Genomic DNA, 12670 nt, shown 5'->3' on the forward strand with positions numbered 1-12670 from the left:
TAGTATCTAGGTGTTTTTTTCACTCTTTATAGTTTGCCTTGAAGTGCCCTTTCTTGCTACAGAAGAAGCATTTTAACTTAGATAAGTCTTTTGGCTTTCTGGTTTTATTTATTTCCACTTGTGATGACCCATAGACCTTAGTTTTACCTTTTCTAGTGCACTTTCCCTCCCCTTTTAAGGAAAAAGCAGCCACTATATTCACTTCTACTCTTTAGACCAGCTAACTGCCATTCAACATCAACTCATAGGATTGTAACTCCTTTATGAGTTGTATAAGTGTCAGGTTTTTATTGCTAAGGTTATATGTGGCTTGAAAACCAGCAAAATCATTGAACAAGCTTTTGAACACCATATCTATTTGGGTGTTTTGGTCCAAATTAGCCACATTGTCCGCAGCCTCGGCAAAGAAGCCCATAAGAGTGATCATATGGTCTTTGATTGAAGTTTCGGGTTTTTGTTGGGCATTCATTAAGCTAGTTATAGCAAACTATCGAGCCAATGCAACTTGGCCTTCAAACATGTCTTCTAGCTTATCTAGAATTTCTTTAGTAGTCTTACAGCTCTCTAGTTGCTTATCGTTGTTTGCGTTCAGTTTATTTTCAATGAGTATGTTCATAAGGGAGTTGGTTCCATTTTCGAACTAAAAATAAAAACATTCATATGTTAATATCTTTGAATTAAGAAAATGTTTGAAAACGTTTTGCAACATTACAATATGCATTAATATGATGTATACGTCTTACATTAAACCTTGAAAACATTTGTAAGTCGTTGCAACGATAATTCCCACACCCATTGAATCAAGCCACCGTGGGGTGATCATGATTAACTAGTAAGAACATGGATTTTCATCCAATTAATACATGAACCTAATTCCTTAAACATTCACATGTACCAATAATCATGTAATGTTTGGCCATCATTTTAACTTAAATAGAGCTCTGTAGGAAGTTGCTTAACTAGAAAATCTTGAGTGTATAACCATCAACTCAACACCTATCACATCATGTACCACAAATGAGTCATCATGGGATAATCTCACCGAGTAGCATGCTTTGACTAGTTGTCCTCTTTTGAAGATAGAATTTCGTGACTTGTTACATTATAATGCCTCCCACAATGACCAATCTAATTATCATTTGATCACAAGAGAATTCTTCTTACTTTTAGGAAATTTTCTCTGTAAAATCCACATAACAATCCTACCATAGGGTAGTGCACTTGTCATACCATCATAAGAGACCATTGATGGAGGTCATAGGTCTTGTTTAGGGACCTTCTCCATGCAAGGTTTTTATAATTTTTTTTGTTTCAATCATGTATAATCAATATATGCAAGACAAGTACATGCAACATTCTTTCCTAAACTATATGGCATGCTTATCTCATATATGCATGACATGCTATTGCAATTTTATGATATTCACATTCAATTATTTACAAAATCAATCAAACAATTTTGATTCTCCATAGTTTTTCTTTTAAGAGAAAAATCGAAAAAGTAAATATGAACCGTGCACCAGTTAGGTTCCTAGGAAAGTAAGGTGACTCATATTTGACCACTTAAAAACCAAGTCTTTCCTTGTTAGATCCAATAGACATACACTTATCATAATTACAAAATAACCTAAACAAGTGAATGGAACAATACAACACATATATTTTCTCATTACCACACATCTTATCTTTAATAGATCAACCGTGGATAATCTCATACATATATATCACAATTATATCATAAATTATTAAATAACATATAAAGTGATAGGTAATAAAATTAAATTGTCAGTCAAGGTTTTGATGGTTCTATTTCAAGAAAGTAAATGAAAAAAAAAATTATATAGTTTTTTGCCACAAGGAATTCCTTGTGTCTTCGACTGTCTTCGCTCCATTTTCTCCTCATCATGGACTCCTTTTTGAAAAAAATTAAATTTATGTTCTATGTCTGTTTCCGGCTCATAAGAATTCTATAAATAAAAATTAATCCTACGTGGAGATAATAGTCCATAGTCTATTTCCTAAGAACCACAACCTTGGAAAAATAATAATTATATAACAAATATATAATATTGCATTCATTCACATACATCCCCTAAATATTCGAATAATTATAAGAATGTCACATCTTATCAAATATTAATCAAACAAGATAAGAAGAGAGCTTTGGTCTTAGTTTACACCATAAATATAGCACAACCTAGCGTTTTGATACCAATTATTGGAAAAATCCCGATTTGAAAATGATTTTCTCGCACAACGAAAAATAAAAATTTTAAAAATCGACCCAGTTTGTGATATTTATAGCAATAAACCTTAATCGAATACGTTCATGTGTTTTTGGCTTAATGGACCTTCGTTGTTCCTGGCTTTCAAACCAAACAATCTTCTCCACTATTATAGTACCACGAACTACTTCGAGTGTGGGCTCGAACCAATTGAATCGAAACACAAAATTTAAAAAAAAAATCTTTTTTTCGGTGAAAACAAAAATTCTCTCTTTTTAATAGAAACCTGTAGAATTGTTATTCCGAAAAAATATATGTAATAGTTGAGAATAAATTCTCTCTATTTTTCGGCAAAATAACAATCTTTCAAAATTGTGTTAATAGCTATATCAGTGCCAACTATTTATAGAAAGAGAAGATAGAACTGTTATTGAGTTGTAATGGTTTATTTAAATTAGAAAAATAACATCCTACTTAGAATAGGACTAAGGTGGACGACACACCCTACCATTCCTACTAAAGTTGTTGGCCCCCTTCACGTCCATAAGGGGTTTTTGCATCTCTCTCACATCGGGTCTAATTACCAGTACTTTCTAGGCCTTTTTAGCCCAGAACTCTAAAATGTGATTCAACCTGATTCTATTTTTATATTTTCCAAAATAAACTTTAATATTTATATATTAAACAATTTTCTCATCCCTATTTTACCATTGATGAAATTTTGACAATTTTACTCCTGGTAAAATTTTAAGAAAATATATTCAATATTTCACAACTTAACATGTTCACTATAAACGAATGATTTATTTTCATTTTCGGGCTTCAAAACAATCCAAAAACATAAACTCATTCTTTCGATCATTTTTTAAGTAATCTATATAGGATTGCAAATGAATCATTTCCATTTCGATTTTTGGAAACCTAAATTCATTTCCAAATGATTCTATTTCTCCATTTCAATGAAAACTATAATCATTACTGAATGTTTCTCATTTCTTTTTTTCTATTCATTCTGTTCATTTCTATTCAAACACGCAATTCATTTCTAGTTTCAACAAGCTAGCGAAAGGATGGATTAGACATATGTAGTTGAGGTTCAAATGATTTATAATTAAGTTCTGGTTTTTCACCTATTAATCATAAACTCATTTAATCACAAAGTCATTCCACTATAGTATTGTGACTGAGCTCTCCCCAACGACATACCATTACGAACGCAACTACTCAGTACTCGTCTATTGACCTTGTCATCAATGCGTTGCCTTTATAGGACATCCTTGATCTCTTTGGGATAATATATGTCCTCCCAATATGATCCTATTTTAACTCATAGTAACCATTATATCTTCCTTCATGAAAAGTCAATCATTATCAAATAGTGATCAAGCCATTCATCACAAAGACAGACATCTCGTGGCCATGCTTACTTTTCATCAACCATGTAATGCAAATGAGAGAATATTATTTACTAATGTTTTGGGCTATGAATTCTACTGTTGTGAATAATGCTACATATTACAGAAGCCATACACACAACACACTAGCTTTTGGTTCCTTATCTATTTAAACTCAGGCTTTTACTTACATCAAAGTATACGAGTCACGCTTACATAGTCCACATCCACTCAGAATTTAGATATGTCACACTATGAATTTCACAAGTGAATAAATTCATAAACAGCTCAAGATCTATTTTGCTTGGGTCATATCCGATGTACTGTCAATCTAGTTAGTCACATCTATGACTCTATCTTCTGGGAGTTATCCGCTCTCCCAAGACAAGAAATCTTCTTAATTGGACTTGATAGATGACATATTAGTCTTTTAATCAATTTACTTATTTCGGATTAGACTAATGACATGTTTAGGTTCGTCTAATAATACAAGTTGTCTCTTCGTACTACGATCTAACCACGTAATACCACTTAGTATTAGTTAAACAATTAGAAAACCAACGAACAAAATTTGCTTCCATTTTGCTTTGCATGCAAAAAACATTTGAGTACAATTATACAAAGTATATTAATGTAATCAATGAATTTGTTTTATTAACCAATATATTCGAAAAAATTACAAGTTTACAAATGAATATACTACAATCAATGCACCAAATCCAACAACCCTCCCTAGATGACTACTCGAGCAATGGATGGCCTAATCTTCATTGGAAACATGAAATTGTTGGTTATCAAAAATCAAGTGGGCTAAATTGCTTTATCCCATCAGAGTTAGAATGAATAACAAGGTCTATCCTATCACAGATATCCTCGTCCTATCGAACACATCCCTACCACGCACTCTGTAATGATGGCTAGATGGGAAGTCTAACACGTTAACACCATATCACACAAGATCCTTGCATATAAATACCTCAAAAAATGATGAAGAGAGATAAATCCTTCAAGAGTACTAAGCTTACATCCTGCGAACACCCTTTTAGCCCTAAACCTTCAAGTTCTCTCCATCATCACTTTTCATAACCTCTAGCTCTCCGTTGGATAGGGTGAACCGGCACCCACAACAATCACTCTCCTCTCCTCTGTATCCCTCACTTGTTGTATCACTATATAAAAAAATGTCTAAATGTAAATTTAAACATTCATGTTAAGTAACATCTTAATGTACTACAGGCCACACTAGACAGCAAGATCTTCCAAAACTTGCCTGCACAGTATCAGAAATATATAACATTCAAATTGGCAGCGTGGACATCAAACACAGCCAAACATTGCCGATTGCAGCAACATACGTGAAATTAAGCTTCCACACATCAATGAGGTATGGCATCATCTGCCATATAACATAAGAATTATACGCACCGGAGAAGGTAAGAGCTATACCATGCATTAACGGGGATAACAACCAACAACAATAGTCAGCATATATAATATATGGAAGCTAAAAGTTGTTTAAAGATAACATCAATCAACATGGTGAATTTATGGCGAAAAATGTACCCAGTTCAAATATTGGCATCCTTAAACGAGGCTTGCCCATTGGGCTATAATAACCCACGAACAGTTCTATCAAATGGACCATTTTTTCCTTTGTTGGGGGTGCTGTCTTTGCCATGGTCTCTTTTTATATTTTATTGGATGAATGGAATCTGAATCCATATCACGTTTAGGTGTCTCATGTTGACAAACTGGCCCATAAGCTTTCCTACAAGGATCGCAACTTGTCCATAGCCTAATGGTGAAGTAGTTGGATTGGATTCCATGAGTTGTATACATTGCAACCTCCAATTTTCTTTCTTTACGACCAAGTAATGGAACTTGGAAGTTTGAAGCAACCCTTTTTGCCTATCAAATGTTTTTAATAGAATATAAGTAGGATCACACATCCATACACACGTCAAAAAGGATATTCTAAGACTGAACAATATACTGATCAGTAAGAAAATATCAGAGTTTTACTAAGATAACAATATAATAAATGCTCGGCCCTTACATTAAACAGACAAAATTTAAGAGGTGCTGCAATTGTGGGGCTGTCTGACACCCGACAGGGTGTTTAACATACTGCCGCATTTGAAGCAACTACAGAGTGTTGTATCAACTTCAATGCTCTTTCTTCCACAGCCAGGAGTATAAGTTGAATTGTGAGGCTGGGATGTAAGAAATCCAGCTGTTTCAAGGAAGGAAGATGGGGATCGGTCATTGGTCAATGGTCAATGGTCAATGGTCACCTTTGCCAAGATGGACCACTCAAATCCTAACCAGTCCACTGAATTTTCTAATACTTTATTAGATACAATTATGGTGGATTTATTGTTTCGTGAATTGCTTATGTTCTTTACTGCTTTGAAGTTAACCAAATCCAGATTGCTTGTAGGTTGTAGCCTTGGTCATATTGCTCATTTGTTAAATTCAATGGGAGATATTAAGAAGAAATGGGAAGATTTCCACAAAAATCACCGACACTGAGCTAATTTTAAAGAAGTTATTAATGACTGTTCATCTTTAACTTAATGATCATCATTCAATTTCCTTTCTTTTGAAACAATGGTGATATCCCAAATCCTGAAAGAATCAGAATGCAGATAGGGTCGCATATACCGGTGTCATATTGTTAGGCATTTGGCTTAACACATTCAACATTTGTATGTATCAAAACAGAAGCAAATTATACATTGCTATTCTATTTATAATTAGCATCACAATCATTTTTTATTTGTCAAGACAGTTTTTAACATAATGGAAAACAATAGACAAAACAATATAAATTAATTTAGCTCTGAATACTGATCCTCCTTTTTATTTATCCCCTTAAGCCTTTTGCTTTTCTTGTTCTTTTTCCTTCTTGGATGGAACACGACCATCTGTTCCTGCAAGCATAACATACTTGTCCTTCCTTGTCAAGTTAGTGCATTCGAACCCCAATGTTCCAGCCAGCACCCTTTGTATGTAGTTTGCAACTTCAATGGCTGGCTTTCCACCATTGCAAGTGAGCTCTGCAGGCAGCTGGTTCAAGAAGGTGATCTCATAAGTTGGCATTGGATTCATGAAAACGAAGTAAGGATCCAACAATTTGTATCCCCTAACCGTTGTTCCGTGAAAAACTGTTTGTCTTGCATTGATCGCCACCGGCACGATTCTGTCAGTGAGTTCAGCAAACAATGCGCTGAATCTCAGCAGAAACGGTTCTCGGCAGGTAGTCCCTTCGGGGCATATGACCAAGTCACCTTCTTCGAGAAGGCGCTTGATGTCAGCTGCATCTTTCTCTCTTTCCCTTGATAAAGCAACAGCTTTAATCGGGGAAATAATTTCAGTGAATTTGCTAATACTATAAGTAACGCAACTAATTTTTCGGCCTAGGGCAACGGCTGTCACAACTGGGTCTAAAACTGTTCTATGGTTGCAAACAAAGAGGACTCCACTTTGGCCTTTCTTAGGTGCAGGTGGTGGGGTACCCTTAACAATCAATTTGATTCCTAGGATCATGTAATTGTACCGAGCAATTCTCTCAGGCAAAGGGATGTTGAGATAGACCCTTAGTAGGGAGAGGATGAAGCCAATAGGAAGCCATAGGAAGGTCAAGAGGGCAGCCAATGGGGTTGGTCTTTGGACCAGCCGTCCTTCATGAAATATAACAGAGCTTAGAAGCTTGGTTTTTGGTAATGGCTCGCATTTGCTTCTTGGCACCATGTATCCTTCCTGCACACACACAACACATCAACTTAAGAGCTAGACCATGCATAATTAAAACTAGCTAGCGTCATGTATATGGGGTAGTTTGTTTTATAACAAAAACAGAGTTAAATCGAAGATTAGAATCATTAGTTTCAATATCTATGGCTACAACTACATATTGAACATCACAAGGATAGGATTGGAGTAACAATGGCCTGAAAATGTGAAAATTAAATTGCATGTTGAAGTTGACAATCTCAGTTTCACGAGTCATTAATCATGGTATAACGAAATTGAAGAGATTAGTAGGGGACCATGTGGACCATTAGAAATTTAAGTTGTAACTATAAAAAGCCAGCAGCTATCTAAAGGCTGAGAAAGACATCAGGAGAAATATCAAACAAAACTTTATGGAGCATAAATACTCTCACCAACCTTTTTGTAAACACATAGTTAATAATTATGTTTGAGGAATCTGTTTTAAGAACCTATACTAATTTAGGAAACAGCTTGAAAAGTTCAATTATTATGACGGTAAAGAAAAGGGAAGGGTTTGTTATGTGATTAAGAACCTTGCATAATGACATGAAATAATGGTCAGTTTCTCTGTCTCCCAGGCCTAAATCTGGTAATTCAGTGCCAAATTCCTTCAAGATGGCAGCCCTTTTGTGTTCTCCGACGAGAACTCCTGGTTTAATTGTAAACCCAGTTGCCCTGCCTGTTTTTGTCACTTGCAGCTCCGTTCCAATAACCTTGTCAGCTCCTAGAAATATCTTGGCAAAAGGTTCCACCATTATTCTAGGATTTGCGGTAATAATGTATCTTTTACCAAAGGAGCTGAAAACTCTCCAAGTCTCGGGGTGAACATCGTCTGCATAAAACTTTGGCAACACAGACCTGGAAACCAGCTCAATGTCTCTTATCTTTAACCCGGCAAAGGAGATGAAAATGAAGGTATTAATGGCGAAAGATTCAGAGATGAACAAGTAGGTAAAATACACGACTGGAACGGATAGTAAGAGAAGCAGTGCTCTTAACAGGCTGCCAGCTTCGAGGGCAATAAGCATGTAGTAAGGGAAAGCACTACGTGACACAAGAAGGGTTCCATCTAAATCAGCAGCCACCGTCTGATTTGATCTTCCCTCGCTGATACATTTCGAAACAGGTTGAAAACAAGGGTGAGCCCCCATGACTATGGGAAGAGCAAAGCAGGAAGAAGAGGGTTAATGGTTTTTTCCCTTTTAGAAATAAAGGAGTGTAAGAGACAATGGCAATGATATTGTTGAAGCGATTCGCTGGCTTTATGTAGCATGAGAAAACCGTGGTCGAGACCAAGAAAAGCATAAGGAAAACCAATAGTTTCTCATTGATAAAAAAAAAACGTTATCAATAAATAGAGTAATTAACGTTTACCAACACAAATATATACATGTATTTTGCGTATAAACCTGGGCAGTTGTGAAGAGGGGTCGGAGTAGTTGGAGGTGGACACCAACACCATCATTTCATTCAATTAGCCTACTTTTTTAGTTTCCAGGCGCCGGCCACGCCGCTTATTAAAACACCCTCTCTTTTTTTCTCAAGAGTAAAAAGTCCCGATAAATTCGATAAATATCAAGATTTAAGTTTTATCAACAATTTTATTTAATAAATGATATGTAAATATCACTTTTTACTTTTCATTCAATCGACCTCAAAAATAAAATGTATCCTGTTACATATTTCTTGGGTATTAGTATTTTACTATAACTTCAACAAGAAGCAGCCAAATTTGTTGTAAATTACTTGTTTTACTTGCGCAGACAAGTCTATAAAAAAAATTCCCAATTGCTTAATCCAAGCATAAATTCTACCGAAATTAGGTTAGAAAGATAGCCGTCTGTCGTCGAATTTTTGGGTCATATAATATTTAATTCAATGATAATTATTTGTTGATTTAGCATGAGAGTTTTGTCTAGTGAAAGTGACCAAAAAATAGGTAGCATGTGGCCATTAATCCTAAAAAAAAAAAAAAAAGGAACCAGGCCTGTAAGGATAAAAGAAAAAGTATACTAATATATAGCTAATTTTGAGTGTAAAACATTGAATTCAAAACGGGTGGGATAAGGGTAATGCAGTTGAACCAGGTGGAGGTAGCTCAAGGGCTTTATATTTTGGCTTCACTTTCCGCAACTTTTGTAGTAGGATGGCAAAATATCCAAAATTATTGGCTTCTGCCTTAATCTTAATAGGCTATTATTATTATTATTATTATTATTATTATTATTATTTGAATCAGATTCTTGAGCGGCTTTATCCCACCCCTCCCCTTATATTTAATAGAATGTCACTTTTTGTATTTTTGTAAATATTTATGCCTAGTTTGCTTATTATAAATTTAAATTTAAATTTTGAAAATAAATAAAAATTCTAGTAAAAAATATGACTTTTTTAAAATAAATTATTTCTTTCTCTTTGATAAAATTAAGGCACAATAGTGACTAAATATTACTAATTGAATTAATTTATTGCTAATTTATATACTAAAACATGTATAAAAATAATAAAGTATAGTTTTTGCAATTAAAAAGTTAATTTTTTTGGGTAATCTACAAAAATAGTCACTTTTGTTTGTCCCAGGTTACATTTTAGTCACTTATGTTTGAAATGTTACGTTTTAGTCACTTATGTTATTATTTTGTTACGAAGTGATCACTCTACCGTCAAGTTCCGTTATCTCTCTAACGGTAATCCCACGTGGCAGTCCAACTAGATTTTAGGTGCCAACTTAGATTTCTAGATGAAAATAGATTTTTAATTAAAAAATTTAATTAATTAAAATTTTTAAACCTAAACCTTAACTAAAAAAACTGTTCATCTCATCTTTTCTATTTTTCTTTCGTCTCTTCTTTTTTCAATGATTTTTTTTATTTGACTGGAAAAATTATTATTAAGTTCAAAATAGTTGAAATCAAATTGACTGCTTCATAAAGATGGATTCAATGGAAGGTTCAGGCATGTCTTCTTTGCATTCCTGTATCTCTTTTATTCAATACTGAAAAACAAAAGAATAGTTTTTTTTATTGTTTAATAAAAACCCTAAATTAAAATTTTTGAAGGCATTCAAGTGGATTACCAAAAAATCTAAGAAATTGTTTTTTAATTTCAAGAATTTTAATTTAGGGATTTCATTAAACAATAAAAAATTTAATCTTTTGTTTTTCAGTATTGAATAAAAGAGATAGAGGAATGCAAAGAAGACATACCTGAACCCTCCATTGAATCCATTTTTATGAAGAGGTCAATTTAATTTCAACTATTTTGATCTTAATAATAGTTTTTCTAGTCAAATAAAAAAACTATTAAAAAAAAGAAGAGACGGAAGAAAAATAAAAAATAGGAGATTGAACAATTTTTTTAGTTAAGTTTAGGTTTAAAAATTTTAATTAATTAATTTTTTTAATTAAAAATCTATTTTCATCTCATTTAGAAATCCAAGTTAGCACCTAAGATCTAGTTGGACTGCCACATAGGATTACCGTTAGAGAGATAACGGAACTTAATGGTAGAGTGATCACTTCGTAACAAAATAATAACATAAGGGACTAAAATGTAACATTTCAAACATAAGTGACTAAAATGTAACCTAGGGCAAACAAAAGTGACTATTTTTGTAGATTACCCTTTTTTTTTACATTTTTATATAAAAATTTTAGATCATTCACTAATAACGGTAATAATTTTTATCACAATTTGTTGACTATGAGATGTGTTGATAAGTGCGTAAGTTCTTAATTATGTGTAATATTTTTCCTTCAATTATGCTATTTAAGCTATTAATTATAGTATTTAAACTTATATTTTATTTTATTATTGATTTAGGTGAATAATTGGAGAAAAGTGAACTTAAAATTTATTTTGATAAGTTTTTACGGATTAGACTTTCAACACAACTACTACGGTATTTTGATCATAACTTAAACTATAAAACTCCATTTTGGGCCTATAATATACCAATTTCACAACCCAAACTCAAAAAACACTAAAATTCATCTTTACAATGATGATCAAACTCTTGAATTAAACAGATATTTTACTTTTAGTTGGAGCTTTGTTACATTAATTTTCTTATCCTTTATTTTACAATCTCTTTTTACCCTTTTTTTTTCAAATTTAAACCCTCTTACTTTATTTTTATTTTTCTTGTAAATTAAAAAATAAAATTATGTTTGGTAACTGTAGATTTGACCCTACTCATTGCTATCTACAAGTTTAATTTTTAGTAAAAATTTAATTTTAGCGGTCTTAACAATTGTGCATGAGCTTACTAAATTCATAATGATTTGCTTTAAAGTTGGCATGAGTGCGCGATTATATAGATGAAGAGTAACAATGATTTGAGTAAGAATTCTTAAATTGAAAAAATAAAAAATTAAATTTAAAAATTTTAAATACATAAACTAAATCTCAAATGCTATTCAAGTATAATTAAGGACTATTTCTTAAAATTTCATAATTATTTTATACATTTTATTATAATTTTATAAATATCTTTTGTATATTTTTATTATAATTCCTTAAATTTATATAAGAGTATACAATATGTTTGGTTTAGTTTTATAAAATTTAATATAATATAAAGCATTAAGTAAAGTTTGTGATGAGAAGGTGGATATATAAATAACTAAAGAGTTAAGGAAATTTATAAAAATAAAAAATAAAAATTTGTGAAGGCATATATCAACCAAAATCCAAAGTCTTGTTGGCAGCTAAGAAAGGCAAGTAAAACCACATTAGCAAAGAGTGTGGCAGGATTTTTGTTGTTGAAAGGTTGGAAACTTTTTGGCATCTCCGATAACCTCTCTAACCAACTCTACTTAATTATTCTGTCTTTTTCCACTATTTTCATCAATTGGAAATATGATATACGAAAGTTCTTAGAAGTTTGGAAATATGATCAATCTTCATTTTTCTGCCTTATGAAAATAAAAGGTGAAATAAATAATTGAAGGAATGACTAAAAGAGATCCAAACATTATAATTGTACAAGTATTGTCAATTGTAATGCTGTCCAACATAGAATTACTGTACATATAACTAAATTGCATGATGGGTAGGGTCAAGTTTAATTCTGCCCTCATTAATTTTTTAATATTATTTTTCATATAAAAATAAATTTAAAAAATATAATACATTAAAAAGATTAAAATAAATGTTTCTCAGTAAATTGAAAATACATTTAAAAAATAATTATACAATAGTTGTAACTTAGCAAACAGAGATCTCTAAAATAGTACAATAAAATATGAATTATACAATGTCCAAACAATAACA

General features: G+C 32.4%; 1 protein-coding gene across 1 annotated transcript; it reads right to left on the bottom strand.

Moving 5' to 3' along the window:
• Window positions 1-6332: 6332 nt before the first annotated feature.
• Window positions 6333-8752, bottom strand: LOC107930127 (glycerol-3-phosphate 2-O-acyltransferase 6). The gene is made up of 2 exons (XM_041111389.1): window positions 7930-8752; window positions 6333-7381 (listed from the first exon to the last, which is right to left on the bottom strand). Exons 1-2 carry the CDS (start codon window positions 8545-8547, stop codon window positions 6494-6496), a joined length of 1506 nt encoding a protein of 501 aa, XP_040967323.1. The 5' UTR covers window positions 8548-8752; the 3' UTR covers window positions 6333-6493.
• Between the last annotated feature and the right edge of the window lie 3918 nt (window positions 8753-12670).

Source organism: Gossypium hirsutum, chromosome A04 (assembly GCF_007990345.1).
Source record: "Gossypium hirsutum isolate 1008001.06 chromosome A04, Gossypium_hirsutum_v2.1, whole genome shotgun sequence".
NCBI lineage: Eukaryota > Viridiplantae > Streptophyta > Magnoliopsida > Malvales > Malvaceae > Gossypium > Gossypium hirsutum.